At 36.7% G+C, this 25,753-nt stretch overlaps 1 protein-coding gene across 9 annotated transcripts in view; it reads left to right on the top strand.

Annotated features, from left to right (window-relative positions):
- Window positions 1-25,753, top strand: part of HELZ (helicase with zinc finger) — a 176,363-nt gene that overhangs the window by 103,406 nt on the left and 47,204 nt on the right. For all 9 annotated transcript variants that reach the window (XM_031657722.1, XM_031657728.1, XM_031657725.1 and 6 more), the window contains 6 exons: window positions 7,165-7,348; window positions 9,077-9,305; window positions 16,415-16,619; window positions 21,256-21,307; window positions 22,126-22,316; window positions 24,274-24,481. In XM_031657722.1, the coding sequence (XP_031513582.1) occupies window positions 7,165-7,348; window positions 9,077-9,305; window positions 16,415-16,619; window positions 21,256-21,307; window positions 22,126-22,316; window positions 24,274-24,481 (1,069 nt within the window). The remainder of the gene's footprint in view (window positions 1-7,164; window positions 7,349-9,076; window positions 9,306-16,414; window positions 16,620-21,255; window positions 21,308-22,125; window positions 22,317-24,273; window positions 24,482-25,753) is intronic.

Here is a 25,753-nt window from a genome sequence, read left to right as displayed (position 1 = left end):
ATTCCATGATGTGCTCCAACTTACATAATTCTCTTATAATTTCTGACTTTTTAGGTTTAGAGAGAATGTGAGTATTTGAAGGGTCAGATCAGGCAGCAGACCAAAAAATTGGCAACGTCTTCAGGGGCTAACAAACCAGAAACCCTGGAGTTAAGGTTCTGTCCGTCAGGAGGGAGTGGAGTTCTGGACTTGAGGAAACCCGAAGGATGGCAGAGCATTGGGGGCATGGCTCTTGATCTCCAGTCTCCACTGCCCTTGAATTCCATGCTTTACCCATATTATTAACAAAGAAATGGCTTTTATGATGTAGTAGGAATTCATTTTTCCGTTAAGACATTGCTCATGGGCCTGTAGTTAGAAGTCAGTACAAAAAAATCATCAGTACTCACTTGATAAAATCCTAGCCAAAAACAAACTTGACATTTTGGTTAGTCTGTGCCGTTTAATTTTAGGAAAAGGTAAACTTTTCTTTAAATATTTGAAATATTGAAAATAACTTTAGGGGTCTCGTTTGTTGTTTTTGCACTCAAGTTGGAAACCACTGACCTAGAAATTAGCCGTGATTATGGGTGGGAGGGATGACAGGAAGCGGCAAGCAGGGCCTGAAATCCAGAAGCCTTGGTGGCCCTGCGGTGACATCAGGCATCAGAGCTGAGCCTTGATCCTTGATCCTGAGGCAGGATTGATGTTTGCCTACTACAACTGAGAGGCTCAGTTTCTCAGCCTGGGTTACTTGTTCATTCACAGTGACCTGGTGTGTTTGCCAGGAAACCCGTAAGCTATAGGATAAATAAGGTGCTGTTTCATGGACTGTCAGTTTTACTCAAAGTTTTTTTTTTTTTTTTTTTTTTTTTTAAATATTTGTTCATATTAAAAGGTCACAAAGACAGCTCACTTTAAAGGTCGTGTGACCTTTAAATATTAAGCATGTAACTTTAGAGACATTTCAAACCACCTTGACTTTCACCAGAGCAGGGTTGTTCAGAGAGTGTCTTCAGCCCCATGAGTTACTGTAGTCAAAAATTTTGAGACCTATTGCTCCAGGACTCTTTCTGCAAGGGGCAAAAACTGACCCTGTTCACCTCAGCTGAATACCAGTGTAGGTGTTTTGAATTTTTGAATACCAGTGTAGGCATATTTGGATACTAATATAGGTTTATTTGGACAGTAAGATGATTTTAGAAGCTCTGGTCTTTTCTTGATGGTATGTAATTTAAAAGTGAAACTCAAATCTGTTTTGTGTTATAGAACAAGCAGAGGAAGTGGCATCAGTTGCATTCGTAGGGGAAAAATGGTATCTTTCATAAAGAGTATAATACTTAGGAGAGCATTTGAAAATAGTGTACATTCCACTATTAGGAAAATAAGATAGTCTTACATAGAGTTAAAATAAAAATAAACTTTAAAAAAAAGGTTGGAATTAAAAGTAAAGTTTTAAGAACCTCAAGTTGAAGGAATACTCATAGCATTTGTGCTGTGCATAGTTCTCCTTTGTTTAGGCAACATGCTTTTTATTTTACGTATCTCGTGCTTTGTACAGCATTTGAAATTGTGTCTTCTTTCACGTGCTTAAAACTGTAGAAGGAGACTGAGAAAGATCATTCTTTTTTTTCTTGATTCTGAACTTATATCCCACAGTAATGAAATGGTTTCAGTTTAATGCCAAGGTGAGAAAAAAGTACAATTTAAATACTAAGCACCACAGATATGTTTTTTCTTTCTTTCTTTCTTTTTTTTTTTTTTTTTTGTTGACTCAGAGTCTCTCTTTGTCACCCAGGCCAGAGTGCAGTAGTGTCATCACTGCAGCCTTGACCTCCTGGGCTCAGGTGATCCTTTAGCTTCATTAGCTTCAGCCTCCCAAATAGCTGGGACTATGGGTACGCACCACCACGCCTAGTTAATTTTTTTTTTAATATATATTTTGTAAAGATGAGGTCTTACTATGTTGCCCAAGCTAGTCTTGAACTCCTGGGCTCAAGCGATCCTCTCACCTCAGCTTCCCAAAATGCTGGGAATAGAGGTGTGAGCAACCATACTGGGCCAAGGTTTAGTTCTTTACCTTGAAAAATTTAGTTGGAAGGGAGGAGCTATGGATAATAACCATAAGATGGTGTGGTCTGAGAGGTAGACAGAGTTGTACAGATATACAAAATGAATCCATTGGGCTTGGTGGCACCTGAGGCATAGAGGAGAACGTGGTTTTTGCCTCATATATTTTGAGAATCTGCAGTTAATTATCTATATTTATAATTGTTACATCTCCCTAATAGGTTGATCTTTTTATCATTTTTAAATGTCCCTCCTTGGTGTGACTCATGCCTGTAATCCCAGCACATTAGGAGACCGAGGTGGATATATTGCTTGAGCCCAGGAGTTCAAGATCAGGCAACATGGTGAAACCCTGTCTCTATGAAAAAATTAGGTGGGCATGGTGGCAGGTGCCTGTAGTACCAGCTACTCAGGAGTCTGAGGTGGGAGGATGGCTTGAGCTTGGGAGGTGGAGGTTGCAGTGAGCTGAGATTGCACCACCGCGTTGCCGCCTGGGTAACAGAGCTAGACCCTGTCTCAAAAAAATAAAATAAAATAAATAAATAATCCCTCTTTATCTTAGTACAGTTTTTTGTTTTAAAGTTGATTTGTCTGACATTAGTATAACAATTTCAGCTTGTTTATAGTTGCTGTTTGCACAGTATATCTTTTTTTATTTTACTTTCATCTTATTTACATGTTTGAATCTAAAGTGCATATTCTATAGACAGCATATTGTTAGATCTTGATTTTTTAAAAAAAGTCTGAAAATCTCTGCCTTTTTGTTTGTTTGTTTTCTTTTGTTTTCTTTTGTTTTTGAGACAGGGTCTTGCTCTGTCACCTAGGCTGGAATGCAGTGACACGATTATGGCTCACTGCAGCCTTGACCTCCCTGGGCTCAGGTGATCTTCCCACCTCAGCCTCCTAAGTAGCTGGGACTACAGATGTATGCCACTATGCCCAGCTAATTTTTGTATTTTTTGTAGAGATGGGATTTGCTGTGTTTCCCTGGCTGGTCTTGAACTCCTGGGTTCAAGCTATCCACCTCCCTCAGCCTCCCGAAGTTCTGGAATTGCGGTCATCTTTGCATTTTGATTGGGATTTTTAATCCATTCACATTTAATGTTATTGATATGGTTGGATTTACCTCAGCCCTTTTTTCCTCTATGTCTCATGTAGTTTTTGATCTCCTGTGTCTCCTTTATTGCCTTCTTTTGTATTAAGTACATATTTTCTAGTGTCACATTTTAATTCCTTTAGTTATTATTTTTCTTTTTTTGTGTGTGAGACAAAGTCTTACTCTGTTGCTCAGGCTGGAGTGCAGTGGTATGTTCTTGGCTCACTGCAACCTTCGCCTCCCAGGTTCAAGTGATTATTGTGCCTCAGCCTCCCAAGTAGCTGGAATTGCAAGTGCCTGCCACCATGCCTGGCTAATTTTTGTATTTTTAATAGGGGCAGGGTTTCACCATGTTGGCCAGGCTGGTCTCAAATTCCTACTTCAAGTGATCCACCCACCTGGACCTCCCAAGGTGCTGGGGTTATAGGCATGAGCCACCATGCCCGGCCATTTCTTTTAATTATTTTTTAATTATATTTTTTGAGTTATTTTCTTGGTGGTTTCTTTAGGGCTTAAAATATACATCTTACTTTATCAGAATCTACTTCAAATTTTTACTAACTTATTTCCAAAGAGCTGTAGAAATTACTCCTACATAGCTCTATTCCTCCTTCCTTTCTGTGCCATTATAGTATATATAGTATACCTATATATAACAAACTATATTTTTATAATTATTAATTTATATAATTTTATGTTTTTAAAAAATTCTGAGAGAAGGGTGACAAGTACGTATTTATGGAGTTTGCTATATTAACCTTCACTTCTCTTTGTGGATTTGAGTTACCATCTGGTGTCATTTTTTACCTACCTCCTTTGTGCTGTTATTGTCAAACATACTACATTATTATATGTTATAGCCTAACAATACAATTATGTACATATGGGCTTATGCAATTGCTTTTTAAATGAGTTAAGAGGAGAAAGGAGAAGAAATATGTTATTATACTGTCTTCTATCATTACCCACATAATCACCTTGACCGAGATCCTTTGTTTGTGTGGATTTGAATTATTGTCTGGTATCACTTGCTTTCAGCCTGAAGAACTTCCTTCAGTGTCTCTTGTAAGGGGAGTCTGCAAGTAAGGAATTCTCTTAGGTTATGTTTCATCTGGGCATGTCTCTATTTGGCCTCATTTTTGAAAAGTAGAATATAAGATTATTAGTCGAATTGGTTGGATTTTTTCTTTTAGCGCATTGAAATATGTTTTCTCACTGCTTTCTGGCCTCTATTGTTTCTGGTGAGAAATCTGTTAGTCTTACTGGAATTTCTTTGTAAGTGATGAGTTGTTTTTCTCTTGCTGTTTTCAAGGTTTTATTTTTGTAGTTTTTAATATGGTTGTCTGTTGTGTGAGTCTCCTTGCATTTATCTTACTCAAATTTCATTTGAGCTTGGATGTATAGCTCAGTGTTTTCCATCAAATATGGAAAATTTTTAGCCATTATTTCTTTGAACCTTTTTTCTGCTCCTTTCCATCTTTGCTCTCCTTCTGTTCTCCCATCAGATGCATGTTGGTGAGCTTAATTGGTGTTCCACACTTCTTTGAGGCTGTATTCTTTTTTCTGCATTACTTTTTCTCTCTGTTGTTCAGATTGCGTAACCATTATGTATCTTCATGTTTGCTGATTCATGCTTCTGTTATTTCAAATCTACAGTTGACTCTTGGCAATAAATTTTTCATTTCAATGTTTTTACTTTTCTACTTCCTAGGGCATAAATTGCTCCACGGTGTAATCCAGCTGCCATGGGTCTCTTGGCAGAGGCAGAATGTTACCAGTTTGTAAGCCTTCCTCTCACTGTCTCCTGGGCAGAACTTATGGAGCAGTTGTTGGGGGAATACATGGAACTTGCTCCTCACTGCTTTTCCCAACCTGCATCCATCCTATGGAGCAGGAGCTCTGTATATGCTGTGTGTTTGTGTGTAATCCATGCTGCCATCCAGGTGCTTCCATCCAGCTGGTGCCACTACCCAATGTGGGTCTTCTGCAGTGCAGACCAGGGGAGGTTGGGATCTGCTGATGTTCAGTGGCTGCTGAGTCTACGAAGCATAGGTCTTCTGTCGTAGGAAGCTAGAGAAAATGGAGATTGTCAGTGGACTGCCAAGGCATTTGGAACAGCTCTCCTGCAATACAGAGCTATGTAGGAAAGAGGGACTGCACTGCTACCCACTGTCCCATTCCCTGTGTAGCAGGAGATGGTGGGTGGTTGGGGAACAGGTACTACCTGACTACTGCCAACTGCTTATCATAGGCCTTCTGCAGCACAAAGCTGTGAAAAATGAAATCTGCCAATGTTTACCAGCTGCCAAAAGCACCTGGAATAGGAGGGAGCTAGGGAGATGGAAATTGGCCCTTGGCCGTTGAAACAGTTCTGTAAGACAGAGCTGTGGGGGAATGGAGGCAGCCCGTAGCTTGTAGGCCTCAACCTTCCACTGTTCTCAGTGAGTTTTGTAGGTTTTGTTGAATAGGTAGATGCTTCTCAATTTTCTTGTAACCTCTTTCGTCTGTCTTTAGAGACTTTGATTGTCTTTGCTAATTTTGACCAACTTAAAAGATGTCTGTCTGGGGAAGAGGTTTCCCACAATGTCTCATACCATCATTCTAAGTCTGTTTTTTGACTACACGACAGTAGGATAAAGTGCAGAAATGGTTGTGTGTTGCTTAGTGGTGGGAACTCTGTTATGGGGTGGGAGGGTGCAGCAGAGGTGTTTCCCAACTCATCTATCCCCACATCTAACCACATGGGTAAAGATAATTTTTTCTTATTCCTTATTTCAGTAGACTCAGTATGTCTGCTCTGTTTCCTGATAGTGAGAATGCCATGTCTTTAGTTTGCTCTTCACATTCCCTGGGCGGTCTGTGTATGTGATGCACCTGCTGCTGTATCATAATAACAATAGGATAACTGTAGTCCTTACCTCTGTAGTTCATTGAATTTGTATCTGGACATGGGAACTGCTTCACAGTCAATAACCTCAAGTTTTTCAAAAGATGAAAATTGTCAATTTTTATTAAATATATTTAATATTATAAATTCAAATAGATACTGTTAGTAACTAATAAAGAAACGATGTACTTAAAGATATTTAAAAGCATATCTCCTTCTCTGTATGCCCCTAGACTCTTGACTGACCCTCTGTTGTGCTTGCCTTATATGTATTTTTTTTATTATAGCTCTCTTTTCTAAATAAACCATAAGCTCTTCTCAGTAAGTAGCAGGCAAGGTACATGTTTTATTAATTTTTGTACCTTCTCCACTGTGCCAAACATTAAAACTGTTTGATCAATTTATTGAATTAAAATAGAACAAACTATCCTAAAAACCCTATCATAATCCAATAATTAGGGTCTGAAAAATTTAGTTGCATAAACTGTGGTGTTGCTTTATTGCAAGGTTAATGAAATGGCTTGGCTGGACTTGTACCACTAGCAGATAGTGAATTCTGAAAGTCTGTCTCTGTGATCCACATGTGGCCTAGTCCCAACTGTGGTTTGTTGTCAATTGGTGGCTGTTGGCTGGTCTGCTTAGTTATATCAGTGAGGAAGGGGACAATGTTAGGCCTTGTACTGCTGGGAATTAGTGACGTCCCTGATGACAGGAAGCTTCTAGTTGGTTAGTTTCTCTGATCTGAAGAGAGTGGACTTAGAATTACTGGGGCTGTGAGAACTTACCTCCCCTAGATTCATGGCCTGTCTTTTTCCCCATGCAGGAACTTGATCTTGTTCCTCCCTACACAGGAACTTGGGGGCCAGTAGCATTGCCCCTGATTTTCATGTTTTCACTGGTTGTAGTATTGGAGAATTTTACTGTTTAAAATGTAAATGGAAAAATTATATTCTCATTCTATTCACATCAAGCAAAGCATTACTCCCATTTAGAGGTAGTTTTTTTTTTTTTTTTTTTTTTTTTAAATGACGTCTGCTAAAATGGGATCCTTTATAAATGTGTTTCAGTTATGATATTATTTTCTCCAAACATTGATGATGACTTTAATATGTATGTGTATGTTCGTTTAAAGGTGTTTGAAGTGGTGGAACGTGTAGAAGAGTTAAGAAGGAAGTGGCCAGTAGCGTGGGGGAAGTTAGATGATGGCAGTATTGGTGTGGTGACTCCATATGCTGATCAAGTGTTTAGAATACGTGCTGAACTTCGAAAAAAGAGATTATCTGATGTTAATGTAGAAAGGGTGCTAAATGTTCAAGGTAAGTATCAATTGAAATGAATTAAGTCATTCAAATGCTTAAATCTAAAGTGTGTTCACACTGGATTTTTAATGCTTAAGATCTCTTTTCTGAACTTATGTGTTCTTTTCATATCAAGTTCCTTAATGCCAGGTTTGGCAATTAAAGGTTGCACTCATTTACATGTTTATTAAATTTTTATATCCAAATAAGTATTAACAAATATACCTTTTCTATGACCATAATTGTATCAGTGCCACATAGTATGTGTATGCTGTGAATTACAATCATAATAACATATCACACGTTTTGCGGTTATACTGTATCTGAGGATGAATTTCTTCATAAAGATTTTTATGTATAGGCTTTTCTAAGTTTATAGTTAACAGCAACTCCTTTAAATTATCTTCATTTAATTAATTGCTATAAAATTTGTGCTTTTAAATATATGAAGCAACATTATGATGTGAACTCTAAATGAAGCCTAATACAATGTTAGATTTTATGGTAATATTCAGCAGTAAGAGTAATATACAGCAGTAAGAGCATAGGAAAAAAATAGTTCTACTGTATGATGTGTTGTCCAGATTATACAGAATTTAGGTGAGCATTTTAGAAAGAACATTAGGAGTAAATTAGAAAGCACCCAGAGAAGACTTAAGGTAGTGAATGGTCAAGAAACTGCCATGAGAAAACTAGGATGTTTGGCCTGGAGAGGAGAAGACTAAGGATTGACATCAACATTGTATTGAGACTCGTCATAGGGTGAGGGAATAGATATGTTACTATATGAAGCACATAAGAAAAAATGATATACACCTAGACTTTCTGTAGACTTCTTTATGAAATCAACTGTGCCTGCCCCCGTTGGCCAGAGACTAGATGACTCTTTCAACAAAGGGTCCTTGTGTTGGGTGGAACGTGGGACTGGATAGTTTTTAAGGTTGGTTCCAACAGTATCCTAAAAAAATTTTTTTTATGGTCATAAAATATGTATGATGTAAAATTGACCATTTTAACCATTTTTATGCACATAAGTTCTGTGGCATTAAGTTCATTTACGTTATTGTGTAACAGTCGTCACCATTCATCTCTAGAACTTTTTTGAGCTTTCCAAACTGAAATTCTATACGCATTAAATGCCCCCATTCCTCCTTACCTCCTGGCAGTCACCCTTCTACATTCTTTCTCTATGAATTTGACTATTCTAGCTACCTCATATAAATGGAATTATGTAGTATTTGTCCTTTTGTGACTGGTTTATTTCACTTAGCATAATGCCTTCAAGGTTCATCCATGTTGTAAGATGTGTCAGAATTTCATGCCTTTATGAGGCTGAATAATCTATTGTATGTATATGCCACATTCTGTTGATCCATTCCTCTGTCCAGGGATACTTACTTGTGTTGCTTCCACCTTGGGCTATTGTGAATAATGCTGCTATGAATGTGGATATACAAATATCTGTTTGAGTTGCTCCTTTCAGTTCTTTTGAGTATGTATGTAAGCATAGAATTGCTGGATCATATGGTAGTTCTCTGCTTAATTTCTTGAAGAACTGCCGCACTGTTTTCCACAGCAGCTGTACCATTGGACATTCTCACCAGCAGTGCATAAGGGTTTCAGTTTCTCCACATCTTTGCCAATGTTTGTTATTTAGCAGTTACATTTTTAAAAATGCAATGCTTTTATTATATCAGTGGTTCAGAATGACAATCTTAAGTCTTTTCTTAAAAATTTTCTTTGTAGGAAAGCAATTCAGAGTTTTGTTTCTTAGCACAGTACGTACAAGACATACTTGTAAACATAAACAGACACCAATTAAAAAGAAAGAGCAACTTCTGGAAGATTCCACAGAGGACTTAGATTATGGTTTTTTATCTAACTACAAGCTTCTCAATACTGCCATCACAAGAGCACAATCCCTGGTTGCTGTGGTGGGTGATCCCATTGCTCTGTGCTCTATTGGAAGATGCAGGTAAATATGTATTAATGTTGAGACATTAAAGGGGAAATGTGACATGATTTGTATCCCTGTGTGTACATTTATTCATATGACCTTCTGGCTAATTAAAATCAGGTTTATTATAGCCTGATATCCAATGGGAACAGAAAAGCATATTACTTTGAATCTATTTATTGTATGCATAATTGTGTATTCATTGAGCCATTATTCAAGAGATATTTCCTGAGTGACTTCTAGGTTCTAAGCACTCTTCCAGCTCCTAAAGATACAGCAGTGAACAAAATACACAAAAGATCTCTGCCCTTGTGGGCTCACATGTTATTTGTGGGGCTTACTTTTTACTATTAAGGAGAGGAAGATTACCATACACTAAATAGGAATATTACATAGTATTTTACATGGTAAGTTGAATGGAAAGGAAAATATTAAGAGGAATTAGGAGTGATGGGGACGGGGCAGACTGGCTGGTGATTATAAATAGCATGGTGAGAGCAGACTTCACTGAGAAGCTGACTTTGGAAGTGAGGGAGAAGCTATCTGGGTTAAAAGTGCTCCAGGAAGAAGCAACAACCAGAGCAAGGGTCCTGAGCTGGTTTCATGTATATGTCTGTAATTGATGGATATTAACTTTTGTATCCCTTGGTGCCTCACTTTTCCCCTTCATTGTTCTAATTTTTGATGAATTTCCTTCTGTAGTCTTGCTCTCTCAAGGCTTCTCAATGTAGATAATTCTTTGTATCTGGTTAATCCAGAAGATCTTAACATTAGGGGGTTAGACGTGGTCGTTACTTGTCTTTTGATAGCATTATTAGTATTCATTAGACTTTAGTTTTAAGGAACAATTTCTACTAAATATGGTTAAAATACCAACCTACACACCAAAATCTTTCTTTATACACTTGTGACTTATACCAGTGAATTGGAATTTTAACTGTACGAAGCCAGTAATAGAAGATTTGGCCTTTTGAGTATTGAAGAACTGTGTTAGCATTAAAAAAAAAAAAAAAGCAGTTGAACAGATATTTATAATATTCCTTTGTGAAAAAGAAAGAAATACACTAGGGATTACTTAAAATTTTATAAGTATGCTAGTTCCTGTCATAGGAAGTTTGGAATAGTAAAAAGAGATGTAGATAGTCCTGAATCTGCCTTGGGGTAATTATTTCTTTTTGATCTGTTAGAATTAAAGTAGACAAAACTATTAGGACATGGCACTCTTTAAATCAGGTTTTTTTTTCTTACAATATAGATGATGACAGCACTTTATTATCTGTTTTTGTGTTCTAGCAGGAAGAAAAATCCTATGGGAAGGGAGACTATTTGACACCTTTAAGAATCAGTTTGATGTATCAGAATTTAAGACCCTCAAAAAGTTCATGGCCTTTCTAGGGGAAAGCTGTCATCAGAAGAATCAAGTAGAGTTTTAGTTGATGAAAAAAATGTTTCTTCTTTAAAAATCAAAGCTTGGAGGGTCCGTGACTTTGTCTATAAACAATTCTGTTGTAACATCTTTAATTTCATACCTTAAAAACATATTGCCATGCATTTGTAGTCACTAATGACAAAAAATTGGAGGGAGGAGAATATTTTTTTTTTTTTGAGACTGAGTTTCACTCTTGTTGCCCAGGCTGGAGTGCACTGGCACAATACCGGCTCACCGCAACCTCCGCCTCCTGGGTTCAAGCAATTCTCCTACCTCAGCCTCCCAAGTAGCTGGGATTACAGGCCACCACACCCAGCTAATTTTTTGTATTTTTGGTAGAGACGGGGTTTCTCCATGTTGGTCAGGCTGGTCTTGAACTCCCGACCCACCTCGAGGCCCACCTCGGCCTCCCAAAGTGCTAGGATTACAGGCGTGAGCCACCACGCCTAGCTGAGAATATCCTAAGTTACAAATGAATAGAAGAAACCAAGTATATCAAGGAGTCTACTATTTTGGCTTTCATCCTAAGAATTTTACTTTATATTACTTTACTAGTCATTGTAAGTATATTTGGTTAGAATGTTGCTTGTGGTATTTTACCATTTTTGCTTATATTTATTATTTGATAAGTGAGACAGCACATACTATTTGATTAGAATGTAATATATTAAAGCACATATGTAGATTGGAATGTGTTGAAAACAACTAGAAACTATGAGGGGAGTAAACGGATATGAGAATAGTGTTACGGTCAGGCGCAGTGGCTCACACCTGTAATCCCAGCACTCTGAGAGGCCCTGGTGGGTGGATTGCTTGTGCTCAGGAGTTTGAGACCAGCCTGGGCAACATGGCAAAACCTTGTCCCTACAAAAAATACAAAGTTCAGCTGGGTGTGGTGGCATGTGCCTGTGGTCCCAGCTACTCAGGAGGCTGAGGTGGGAGGATTGTTCGAGCCCAGGAGGTCAAGGCTCTAGTGATCACGCCACTGCACTCCAGCCTGGGTGATAGAGCAAGACCCTGCCTCAAAGAAAATTTAAAAAAGAATAGTATTAAGCCACATTAGGTTTGGGTTCTCCTTACATATAACTCCAAATATATTTACCAACCTGAATATTTTTAAAGAAACCATTACCCCTTTCTTAATAGAGTCATATTATACTGTGAATTGCATGAGATCAGCATTTTTCATCCATTCTCTGACAGAAGTCATTACTTTCTTAGAGCAAATGGGTGAATAATTTTTCCTGAGGCCATGCTTTCAGAATTATCCAGGGCTAATTTTTAACTTAAAAGCTGAATCTACTGTTGCCTGTTTCTTACTACTCAACTGGGAAGTGTCAAGGTATACACCTTAATTGATAAGCTAAGCAGAATATTTTCAGGGAAGTAAATATACTGTGTTGAGTGGGAAAAAACCATACATTTCATAGTTACATGGCAATGTTGATTATCTGCTTTATTTGTACAGTTTAATCATGGCTGTAGCCCAAGAATTAATGGTTGGGGCATATGGATATTTAAGCTTTAATCTCACTGATTTAATTAGGTATTAATTTACCCTCACAATGTAAGTAAACTCAGAGAATGTAATATGATTCTTGGGTCCTGTAAAAATGGAAGAGTGAGTTCTTTGAGTTCATTAGGACTGTTTTCCTGCTTTTTTCATTTAATATTTTCAAAAAAACTAATATATTCCCAAATATCAATCAAGTTTTTGAGGAATACTTACTGTGTATATTATATCAGTTCAGAAGTCAATCAGTTATATATTCTTTTTTGTTTTATTTTTAAACAGATTTTTTTTCTGTTAATCCAAAATGGATATAGTGAAGATCCTCCCGCTCTCGCGCCAAGCTAACAAGTATTAATAGTGGCTGCTGTTTATTGACAGCTTTCTTTGAGCCAGGTGCTGGTTTATGTACTTTGCACACATTGCCTCATTCAGTCCTCTTAACAACCCTATAATGTGGATATTTTATTTGCATTTTAAATGGGCAGCCTGATTCAGAGAGATTAAATTGCCCAGGTTTACATATCTATTATGTGGTCCACTCAAACAGATGTCAGATTGACTTCAAAACCCACGTTCTTCTCTCTGGTTATGCTGCCTGTCCCAGAACTGATGGATATGCTCAGATAAATCTGCACGGAATGGCAGGAGGCTAAGAGGAGAGTGATAACCTTTCTTCAAACCAAGACCTTTGGAGAAGGTCTTCCCTTGAACTGAATTTCTTCATTTAGCACATTTTATTTACTCTGTGAAATATAAACATATCTCATGTATGTGTAGAGATGTATGTATATGTGTATACACACACACACACACACACACACAGAGTGACCTAAGGACACCAAGTGATGTTTTAGTGTTTTATCAGTCATCTTAGAAGTAAGGTTAACACAGAAAGAAAATCAAACTTTGTGTTCAGGCAGTGATTAAAAATAAGGTTACATCCTTTGAAATGCCTAAAATTATATTACAGTGTAATGCACACTTGGGTTTTTAAACCAATAGTACTAAAAAATGGTTAACATAATATTATATTAACATTTTAGGGAGGGGGCTAAGAATTGATAAAATCTTTAAATAACCAGAGTGGTGAATTCTTGTCCTCATTCTAATGTGATCTTTCAATTATCTGTATTCAGAAATGCTTCATAATTGTATACACAGTACTTTGGTCAGATATTGGGGAGTTCAAGGGCCAGTGTAAAGAGAAAAAAGGAAAAACTTTAGCTTTAAAACTAAGAATTTTTGAAGGAAAGAAGCATTTCCCTGAAAATTTAGAAGACACAAATGTCATTTCAATAGTAAAGAATAATAATAATAGTCGTGCTGGTGCCCCACTTTACACATGAGGAAACTGAAGTATAAAGAGAGGCTAAGTAATCTGCACGAAGTCACACAGCTACTGAATGACAGAGTCAAGATTTTGGGCTAGTTCTAGAATCCATATGCTTTACCATTTTGCTATATCAACGGTGCTCCCCCCCCCCCCCAAAAAAAATGTCAGATTTAACATGCAAATTTCAGGTCACTTTTACAGCCAGTTTAACTTGATTAACTTATAGTAATTATTTAATGTTACTTTTAAATTAGTATACTTTAACTCGAAGGCTATTTCTTTGAAATCCCTGGAATCTTGTAGGCAAAGACTGTCACCGAGCTCCAGCTTTTTGTGAAGTATGAGGTTGTTTGACTTAACTCAACGTTACTTCAAATTCTGTTCATTGCAGTCAAGGTCAGTGAGGGTGATATAGGAACAGGGTATGGAGTTTTAAAAGGTAGCTTAAAAATAGATCAGGTTCTAGCATTTTGGCTGTGTAAGCTGGAGATGAAAAACATAATAAGAAATTGATATTAAAAATTGAGCTAGAGGCTGGGTACAGTAACTCATGCCCATAATCCTAGCACTTTGAGAGGTCGAGGTGGGAGGATTACTTGAGGCCAGGAGTTTGAAACCAGCCCTGGCATCATAGCGAGACCCCATCTCTACAAAAAAAAATTTAAATTAGCCAGGTGTAGTGGCACACACCTACAGTCCCAGCTACTATGGAGGCTGAGGCAAGAGGCTTGAGCCCAGGAGTTCAAGGTTACAGTGAGCTGTGATCATGCCACAGCCCTCCTGCCTTCAGTCTGAGTGACAGCATGACCCTGTCTGAACAAACAAAAAACTCAACTAGACAGAGTAAAAGTCAATCCATTCTTTCCTTGATGTTTTGCTTTGTCTTGAAGTCCAACACAAACGTGAAATGCCACTTCATGAAACTGATACTTTATCAATTAGACTAAAAAGACCTTTTGAATATAGTATGTAGTAGAATTGTATTGATAAAAATATTCATACAGTTGAATATTGTGGCTATTCTTATTAAAAGGGTGGGAAAGTGGATGGATTTTAGATCCTGAGTGCTACATAAGATAGTCCTTCCTTATATTTTCTCATGTTAAGATGAGAAAAAAAGCACAGTTCCTTCATTGGGCTTCTTAAAAATAAAAATAAAGGACAGCTTTTCAGCGTGCGTTTCTTGGCAACACACATTTCCAGCAACTGCATGACTGTTTTATTAGCCTTAGTCTTATGGTCAGAAGTATATATTTAATATTTTGTAGCATTTTTACTTTTTCTGTTGTTTACATATAGGTCTAAAATTTTTTCTGAACCCATTTGTTTATTTTTTTGTTTATTCATTCCATTTAACATTTTTTATTTTTTCTTATTAAACTTATCTTTTTCAACAGCTTTATGGGTACAAATGGTTTCTGGTTACATGGATAAGTTGTATAGTAATCAAGACTGGGCTTTTAGTGTACCCCTCACCTGAATAGTGTACATTGTACCCAACAGATAGTTTTTCATTCCTTACCCCTCTCCCACCCCTCTACCTTCTGAATCTCCAATATCTCAATTCATTTCTTAAACTCATCTTCAAAAAACTAGGAAAGATGGATAGAAGGCATATGTAAGAGAAGCATAGTTTGAAATTAAACTCTGCAAAGTTTTATGAATATATTAATAACTCAATTCCCATTCATATACTAACTTTTATAATATAAACCTTTTCATTTATGCTTCTTGAAGCCATCTTGATTACCTGCTGTCCACCTGGACACAAGGATACCAACTTGGGAAGAAACCATATCACATATCTTTTATAGCATAATAAAACATTATTTGAACCTCTCATATTAAACATAGGTATGCATATTTATAATAGTCATTTAAAATTTAAAACTATATGTTGTCTTTTGTAATGTGTATTTAATAATTTTAATATTTAGAAATCAATTTTCAAACCTAGGAACAACAGTATACAAATGCAACAAGTTTTGAATGTATTTTTCTCCTTTAGTACTTATTAATTTAATTAAGAAATGAATAATCAACATTAAAATTAGCATTCCAACTTCCTATATTTTTCATAATTCATTTAACACTTATAACTTAGTTAATGGTATAAGTTGTGCTTGTGACTAGCACCTGTTAATTAAGAGAAAAATAAGGAGTAGCTGGTTATTTCTTAAGAATCTTCATGAGGATTATCTACTTTGTGACTCAAATTTATGTCTTGAGTTGGCTCTTCTTAGTCATCTAACACTAGGCTACTTTGGCCTTATAATTCAAATATATACACACACACATAGATACACATGTTTGTGTGTATCTGTGTGTGTGTATATATATGTGTATGTATATATGTGCATATATACACATATACATGCATGTATATGTATGTATGCATATGTATATAAATTAGAATTATTTATATTCATTATATTGAATTTTATGTATATATAGTATATATATGTATTTAGTAAGTATGCCTAGAAGTATAAATTTTTTATGAAATGAGTTGCCATCAGTTTTGAAAACTTATTATGTGGGTAATAAAAAACATCATTTTGAATTAGTGTGGATAGGTGAGTACTGACCATATTACTTGCATTGATGAGCCAAAATTAATGGAGAGCCTATTTTATATGTACTGTAATACAAGGTATGACTATAGTTTCAAAATCAAACTTCTGTAGTCTTGTGATCTAGTAGAAAGATTTTATCTCAGTCATAGTCAGATGACTATTGGGTTTAAGGATTTGAGGTTGGGGTGGAATTTGAAATTATCTTTAGTTACTTATGTTCGTTTCTGTGATCTCATCCCTTGAATTATAAACTGATCTTGTAAATCTTTTCTGTAGGAAATTTTGGGAACGGTTTATTGCCCTGTGTCATGAAAACAATAGCCTACATGGAATCACTTTCGAACAGATCAAGGCCCAGTTAGAGGCTTTAGAGCTAAAGAAGACATATGTGTTGAATCCGCTGGCACCTGAATTTATCCCCCGGGCTCTAAGACTGCAGCATTCAGGAAGTACCAACAAACAGCAGCAATCACCACCCAAGGTAAAGCCTCTGTTAATGAAATTGAAGAGGTTAAAGGGAGAAAACTGCGCAGAAGTGCCAAAGGTTTATTGGGCTGCAAGTTACTTTAAGTGTTGGAATTGAAGGTTACATTTGGCGGCAAGCGGTTTCTGCAAGGAACTTGTTTAGTGTGGACATGTAAGTGAAAATACAGTGTGGCATTTAGTCATGCTTAATGTTATAATCATTCTCAAAACAATTTTTAATACCTGATAACTTTTGATATCATTTATGTAAAATAACCTCCTAATCCTCTTTACTGATAAGAGTTGTTTTAGTGAGATGTGAATAAAACAAAGAAGTTTAAAAGATTATCACACTTATTAAAACATGTCCTTACATTCTTTATAAGGAATAATGTTATAATAATGATATTTATATAAAGAAAATAATTCTGAACCTTTACTGGTGACGGATTCGTTTGAGGTGGTATTTGACAGAGTAAAAAAATTTGGCTGACTTCTTGAAGATGACTGTAATTGATTTTGACCCATATTTCTTGTATAGGAGCATTCTAGTCAGAGGAAGTGCAGCAGGGGAGTCAAGGCCATTTCCACTTTTGAACTGTAGTTACTTTGGACAGAGACACCTAGCTTCTTTGCTAGAGTGCCTGAAAAAAATGCTTGCACTTAACCGTCTAGAAAAAAAAGTTCTGAGACTGGCATGTTTAGTATTTGTTCCGTTTTGTTTTGTTTTGTTTTGTTTTAATATTTATCATCATCAGCATATTAAAGTTACCAGTAAGAATTAAAAGAGTATATCAGTTTTGCACTTCCTTTAAAAAATGTAAATCTTTTTTTTTTTTAGACAGGGGCTCTGTCACCCAGGCTGGAGTGCAGTGGCACAATCTGGGCTCACTGCAGCCTCCACCTCCTAGGCTCAAGCAGTCCTCCTGCCTCAGCCTCTGGAGTAGCTGGGACTACAGGCGCATACCACCACGCCTGGCTAACTTTTGTATTTTTTGTAGAGACAGGGTTTAGCATGTTGCCCAGGCTGGTCTCAAACTGCTGGGCTCAGGGGATCTGCATGCCTTGGCCTCCCAAAGTGCTGGGATTAAAGGCATGAGCCACTGCACCAGGGCAAAAAATGTAAATCTTAATGTGTAAGCAGTAATTAATGGTTTGATACTTTGAAAATCTTTTAGCTAAATAGTTACTCCGCTGAGAAGAGAACTATTCTCTGTGTTAATATACTGTTGTACATTCTTAGTTTAATAAAAATGGACCTAATGTGCAATACTACTTGTGATTTGGCGTTTTTAGGGTATCACACATCTACATAAATGAATCTTATAGATTTCTCAAGCTTATACTATTAATGTATTAGCTGTTTATTTATCAGTTAAGTTACTTCTATGTGCCTGATGTTATTGTAGGTGCTAAAGGAGCACAGATAAGCAAGTTAGCCCCTGAGTTCTCCTGTGGCCATGTTGGAGGAGTGAGAGGAAGTAGATAGATTCAGGCAAATGTCTACCAAGGAGATCTTGTTCAGAAGTTTATTGGATGGGTGGAGGTAGTGGGAGATTGGGGAAACATGTCAAAAACTGGGAGATAAGCTCAGTTAAGGCAGAGATTTTTGCCTGTATTATTTGCTGCTCTCACCTCTGTGCCTAGAGCAAAATCTGACTCATAATAGGTACTTAGAAGTAGTTTTTAAATGAATGAGTAAAGCTTAAGAGAGCTTTTACAAAAGACTCATGGTATGAGAGAACAGGGGACATGACTTTCATACATAGCTAGCTCTAGCTTACTGCTACATCATTATTACTATTATTATTTTTTGAGACAGAGTCTTGCTCTGTCGCCCAGGCTGGAGTGCAATGGGGCGATGCGATCTTGACTTACTGCAGCCTCTGCCTCCCGGGTTCAGGCGATTCTCCTGCCTCAGCCTCCCAACTAGCTGGGACTACAGGCAAGCGCCACCATGCCTGGTAATTTTGTGTGTGTGTGTGTGTGTGTGTGTGTGTGTTTTAGTAGGACGGGGTTTCGCCACATTGGCCAGGCTGGTCTCAAACTCCTGACCTCAAGGGATGCGCCTGCCTTGGCCTGCCAAAGTGCTGGGATTACAGACTTGAGCACTGTGTCTAGCCTGCTACATTATTATTTTGTTAATAAGCTACCAAATACTGTGTATTTTATGTAAACTTAAGTAAATTTACTGTTCTGTGGTTTCTTGCTGAGTCAAAATACAAAATACAGTGACTGGAGGATTGTATCCTGTATTGAACCATGTAGAATGCTGAGTTATACTTGTAGACATGCCACTATCTTTTTACTCCATAGGCCCCAATTTGCTTTTTTTATTTAGTGTACTACACAGCACCCATCGTGCTGATGTATATTGTCTAGTGTGCTTCCAGCTTTACAATCTAGGATTACCCTAGATTATGGTTATTATTTTTTTATTAGTTTCCTATTGCTACTGTAATGAATAAGCACAAACATAGTGACTTAACACAAATAGATTACCTGACAATTTTATTACTCGAATGTCTGAACTGGCTTGGTTGGTTTCTTTGCTCTGGGCTTCTCAGGGCCAGCATCAAGGTATTAGCTTTCTGGGTCCTTATCTGGAAGCTCTGGAAAGAATCTGCTTCCAAGATCATGCAGGTTGTTGGTAGAATCCAATTCCCTGTGGTTATAGGACTGATGTTCTTGTTTCCTTGGTGACTGTCAGCTGGGAATCATTCTTAACTTCTAGAGGATTCTTACCAGTTCTCAACTGTGTCCCCTACATCTCAGAGCCAGCACTGGTACATTGAATCCTCCTTTCCCTGGGAATCTCTCTTACTTCCTCTTCCACTGCATCTCCCTTATTCCAGCCAGAGAAATTTCTCTGCTTTTAGGACTCATGGGATTAGATTGGGCTCACCCACATAATCCAGGATAATCTCCCTATTTTAAATCTGTAACTTTAATTAATATTCACAGAGTCCCTTTTGCCACATAACGTATTCACAGGATCCAGGGATTAGGATGTGGGCCTCTTTACAGGGGCCATTCTGCCTGTCACACTCTGATTAAATTGCTGTGTTTCTTCTACATGCTATGCAGTTGTCCCTGGTTGTTGAGTCATTAGCAAATTAGTGATAGGTCTGGAGGATAAGAAATCTAAATGGTTTGTCAGCCTTTTGGAACTGTCTTATCTGCTGTTTGTGTCACTGGCTCTCCTTTCTTCTGTCAGTGTGTGTGCTACTGGCGCTCTTGTCTCTTCTAATTGCTCCTGCTTCTCATCTTCTACTTCTGCCATCTTGATTTTGCCTTTTTTTCCTTTTTTCTATATGCTTTTCTTATCACTTCTCTATTCCTCAGAAGTTTTTATATATATATATATATAGAGTTGGTGCCAGTCACTGTGAACATTCTTTCTCTTGAGGTTAATGGACAAACTGTGATTTTTTGGGGGGTCTTTTTCTGACTTCATGAGGCTTTTTGATGACTTTGTGACTTCAGTTGCCCTTCCTCACTCATAACCAATTGACCTTAAACCTTCTGTGTTTACTGCTGATCTGAGTATTTGCTCTTTCCAACAGTTAGATAGGTAGGTAAATCAAACATCCTTGTGTTTTTGCTTTGGTCAAGAATGAATTTTTCTTCCTGCTATAGACATAATCCCCTCTTTAGTTTTCAGGTATAATTTACAAATTTACAAATCTGTGTGTGTCTAAAGGTAAGTTGCATAATGTTCTACTTTTCCTCAGTTGGCTTGATATGTGTTACTTTTAGCCCATGGGAAGAGAGAATTTTGTTTTTAATCCAGAAATTCAGAACCATTGTCTCTTCAAATATTGTTTCTGCCCATTTGTCATCATTTTTAATGGTAGACTAAATACACCGTTATGTGAATTTGCTATTGCTTATTTAGTAAATCCTGCACTGATGGGCATGTAGATTGTTAACATTTATTATGCACATAAACCAAGCTCTCTGTGCCCAAATTTATGATTACTTCATTTGGATAAATTTCTGGAAGTGCGGTTACTGGGTTAACATATGTACATTTTTGATGCTGTTGATACGTATTGCCATATTGCTGTCTAGCAATTAGCTAGATTATCTCACAAGCAAATGATGACAGTTCCCCTTTTCCTGTTTTTGTTTTGTTAAAGTAAATTTTATACTTTAATATACCATGAATTATACTCAAAATATCATAAATCCTAAGCCATATTTGCATTCTTTTTACTGTTTTAAAGGTTCTCATCCTCAAGAATTGAAGATTCACATTTTTACTTTGAAAAACAACTTCTGCGTTTTGTGATTTGTTAGAAAATGTATAGAGAAACTGCAGTTCTGTTCCTTCAAAGGAATAGAATTTAAGTCATGTTGATTGCATGTTTCATTTTAATGAAAAATATTCATAAAAAAGGAATTTTAGATACCTTTAATTTGAAACTGAGAAAACTTGAGGCCCAGCCGTATTATTTGAGATGGCTGTGACCTAATGTTTAAAAAGAAAATTGGCTCAAAGCAGTCTAATGGTTATTAATTATAGACTCACAGTTTTAAAATTTTAATTATTGATGTATACGTTAATTTACCTATGATTAGGAAAATCGTTATTGTTTTCTAATATTAAATGTGCTTAAATTATTATACATTTGTGTTTTTCTTTAAAGGGGAAAAGTCTTCATCATACCCAGAATGATCACTTCCAGAATGATGGAATTGGTAAGTGGAAAAATTACCTTACGAAAACTTGCTTTTCTGATGTAAGAGATTTTCCCCAAATTTCACCACAAGAAAGAGGAGAATGGGGAGATGGTTTCTCTGTCTTTCTCTCTCTCTTTCTGGCAGACACGCACACACACACGCACACACGCAGTCACTTTGGAACCTCTCTTAATTCTTTTATTCAACACTTAGGGTTTTATCAGTGCATTGATCTGTTATTTCTGAAAAGGGGTGATTTTGTAGGTGTTCATGTACATATCCAGAGGTTTTGAGGAAAAACATTTAAGCCTTTTATGCAACATAAGTTTTCAGAAAATAATTATATTCTACACATGTCAGGTCATAAAAGTTTCAAGGTAAAAAATTTACTTAAATGATTTTAAATATTGCATAGTTGTGCTTTTAAAATAACAATTCCTTAACTTCCATATTGTATGTGGTTCTGTTACAATTGCCAGTCAAAACTTTATTCTGAAGAGTTGTATACTTTTTTGGACAGAAGACTGTTTACTAGGAATGTGTGCATAGCTTTCTCTCTTGAAAGACTCATCCTGAATTCCTCAGAAAATATTTGAAATTATGCTAGTTTATACAAGGAATGCTTTGTATAATTCAAGTTAATTTTAGGAAGCATTATAAAAGTTTCTTTGTGTTTTTTTGTAATATGCTTTACTTTTCCACACTGATAATTCTTTGATGATAAGATATCTTAGGCAAATCTGGGAAACATATTTTGCTGTTGAATGATTTAAATTATTTTTTCTAGATGACCATGTACAGCTATTGAGTGCATCCTTTTTCTGTTTATTTTTCAGTTCAGCCCAATCCTTCCGTACTCATTGGCAATCCTATTAGAGCATATACTCCTCCACCCCCTCTTGGACCTCACCCAAATTTGGGAAAATCTCCAAGCCCTGTTCAAAGAATAGATCCTCATACTGGGACAAGTATTCTTTATGTACCTGCTGTCTATGGAGGGAATGTAGTTATGTCGGTGCCTTTACCTGTAAGTGGACATTCAAAATACTTTCTATTGAATCAAGTAAAATAGGTTTCACTAAAATGATGCTAATCCCAAATAGTATTCTACCAACTTCTTTTTTAAAAAAAATTTTCAGTGCTCCTAAGCTTCTTTTAAAGCAAATGTTGCCTCTAACCTTCAAATTGTGAATTGTTGCTTACAATTCATTATTAGGTTACTAGTGACTATGAAGAAATTATATTTCAACTTAGAAACCTTGTAATTTTTTGTTTTGTTTTGTGTTTTTGAGATGGAGTTTTGTTCTTGTTGCCCAGGCTGGAGTGCAATGGTGCAATCTTGACTCACTGCAACCTTCACCTCCTGGGTTCAAGCGATTCTCCTGCCTCAGCCTCCCAAGTAGCTGGGATTACAGGCATGCACCATCATGCCTGGCTAATTTTTTGTATTGGTACAGACAGGGTTACACCATGTTGGTCAGGCTGGTCTCAAACTCCTGACCTCAGGTGATCCACCCACCTTGGCCTCCCAAAGTGCTGGGATTACGGGCATGAGCCACTGCGCCCGGCCACCTTTATAATCTTTTAAAATATTTCATTGAAGAAAATTGAGCTAAAAGTTAACGGAGCTAATGAATTGGTCTCATTTTGTAAAGTGATGTTTTCATTTTATGTATAAGTCAAAAACTGTTCCTAAGAAATACAGGACACAGAGAGGCTTGGATTAGTGTAGTTCACTTGGATCTAAATTGATTTGAGAAATTCCACATCTTATGAAATCTTAATTACTACCTAAAAACATTATTCTTTGTAAGACTATAGATTTTTAGAGGCCTTCCGTCTTGTATATAAACCCATTTTTACTTTCTTTAGAATTTTTGAATATTTTGTTAATTTGCTGATGTGAGTATTTTCAATTCAGGAGTTTTAGCCTAGGAAACAATTTCTTTCATTTAAGGCAAGCACTAATTTCGGGCTGAGATGATCATTGCCAAAGGTTTTTGGCAACACTCCAGAATGGGAAAATGCTAAGCTGCAAACATTTCTCAGCCATGTTGGTCAGGATAGTTCACAATCTGACAGCCAAGGAGAATGACTGTAAATGAGAAATATGTAATTCATGCCCACTCCCCATAGACTTCAGACTTTGGATTTTAGCAGAGTTATTTCTCCAGACAGCCTGGCAACATTGTACATGATCGGCTTTAAATAGTAAGTCCCTTAGGATTTATATTTCACTTTATTAGGTTAAAGAGGCTTCTATTTTGTAAGATTTCTGAGAGTTTACTTTTAACAGTTATAATAAAATAATAGGAGCAGTAGCTAAGATGTCATTGTATTTATTCCTTTTATGTTAATATGCAGAGATTATATATCTGGACACACTTAAACAAGTTTTCTGTTTTTGTATTTTAAGATAGAGTTGAATTAAAAGCACAGATTAAAAAGTAATGACCGATTTGAATTTTACCTATAATAGATGAACATTAAATGATGTGGTTACTCATCTTAAGTTGGAATACCAAATTTTTTGAGTTGAGACTCCTTAGGCTAAGTTCTTCCTTAACTTTTCCCCTGTCTATTAAACTATGTTTCTGTGCAATTATGACTTTATAAGATAATTTTTGTGGTAATCTGACATGTATACATTCCTATGGAGGAGAAATAAGTAAATACTATAAAATGATTTAATGCCTCAAGGAATAATTACCAATTTTAAACCCTCAGTTTCTTCCTAATCTGAAAAATGATCTGTTTTCCATTACATACTAAAGGTTCAGGGAGCTGTTTTTTAGCCAGTTAAGACACAGTTGTTACTATTAGCATCAACTTTGTAGTTATTTATTTTGAAAAAATTAACATCTCTGTGTGTGTGTGCACGTATGTATGTCTTTGTATGTTTGCTTTTTCCTGATTAGTAGCACTCTATTAGTTTGTCTTCCAAAATATACTTAATGCATGTATTTTATTTTTTAATAACCTAGGTACCATGGACAGGATACCAGGGTAGGTTTGCAGTTGATCCTCGAATCATTACACATCAGGCAGCAATGGCCTATAACATGAACCTGTTACAGACACATGGACGAGGATCTCCTATTCCTTATGGCCTTGGACATCACCCACCTGTCAGCATAGGCCAGCCACAAAATCAGCATCAGGAGAAGGATCAACATGAGCAAAATCGAAATGGTAAGTTGTGCTTTGTTGTTCTCCTGTTCCTAAACTGATGACATGTAAAGTTTTAGCCACATAGAAAGTTCCATTAACAGTATGATTGTTAACTTTCTCATGGATTATAGAACTCTTTGAGAGAGAATCTACCAGCACTTTGGGAGGCTGAGGCGGGCAGATCACGAGGTCAGGAGACTAAGACCATCCTGGCTAACACGGTGAAACCCCGTCTCTACTAAAAATACAAAAAACTTAGCTGGGCATGGTGGCGGGCGCCTCTAGTCCCAGCTACTCGGGAGACTGAGGCAGGAGAATGGCGTGAACCCGGGTGGCAGAGCTTGCAGTGAGCCGAGATCGCGCCACTGCCCTCCAGCCTGGGCGACAGAGCAAGACTCCATCTCAAAAAAGGAAAAAAAAAGAAAAGAGAGAGAATCTAATATATAAACTTTGGATCCGCTCTCCAGAAGATACAAATTATGTACACAGATAGAAAATTGAGATGTAACCTCAGAGTGTCCTTTAGGTTAAATCCTACCACTTACGATTGGTGTCACTGAGTTTCTGAAAAAAATATTAAATTTGAATATTTAGAGTACTTTAAAGTGGTAGTCATTTAAAATTGAGATGGAAGGTCCTGTTAAACATTTTTGTTAACTCGAAATATTTTTGTGGTATACTACGCATTAATGTTGTGGGATTGTTGATAAAAGGTTATTTTTACTACAAATCTGCTAGAATTTCAAGGAAAACTTACCATATTTTTTATTCAAGTTTATTGAGGTATGAGTTAAATACAGTAAAATTCATCCTGTTAAAACGTACATTGATGAATTTTAACAAATATCCAGAGTTGTTAACTTCCACCAAAATCAGGATACAGGATATTTACATATTTACAAAAAGTTTCTTCCCACCCTTTGCAGTCCCATCCTCCAACCCCCAACCCTGAGCAACCGCTGATCTGACTTTTGTCCCATACTCTCTAGTATGTCATAAAAATGGAATTCTATAATGTATAATTTTTTGTGTGCAGCATTGTTCACTTAGCTTAATGCTTTTGCTATTCCCCCAGATTATATGTTTCAGTTGTTTGTTCCTTTTTACTGTTAGTATTCAGTTGTATGGATGTACTGCAATATGTTTATTCATCCCTCAGTTGATATACATATTAGTTGCGTCTAATTTTTGGCCCTTATGAATAGAGCTGCTGTGAACATATGTGTGAACATGTGTTTTTATTTCCGTTGGGTAAATACCTAGGAGTGAGATTGCTGGGCATATTATAAATAT

Source organism: Papio anubis, chromosome 17 (assembly GCF_008728515.1).
Source record: "Papio anubis isolate 15944 chromosome 17, Panubis1.0, whole genome shotgun sequence".
Classification (NCBI taxonomy): domain Eukaryota; kingdom Metazoa; phylum Chordata; class Mammalia; order Primates; family Cercopithecidae; genus Papio; species Papio anubis.
Note: the sequence above shows the minus strand (reverse complement) of the source record. Positions and strands in the feature narration are given on the sequence as shown.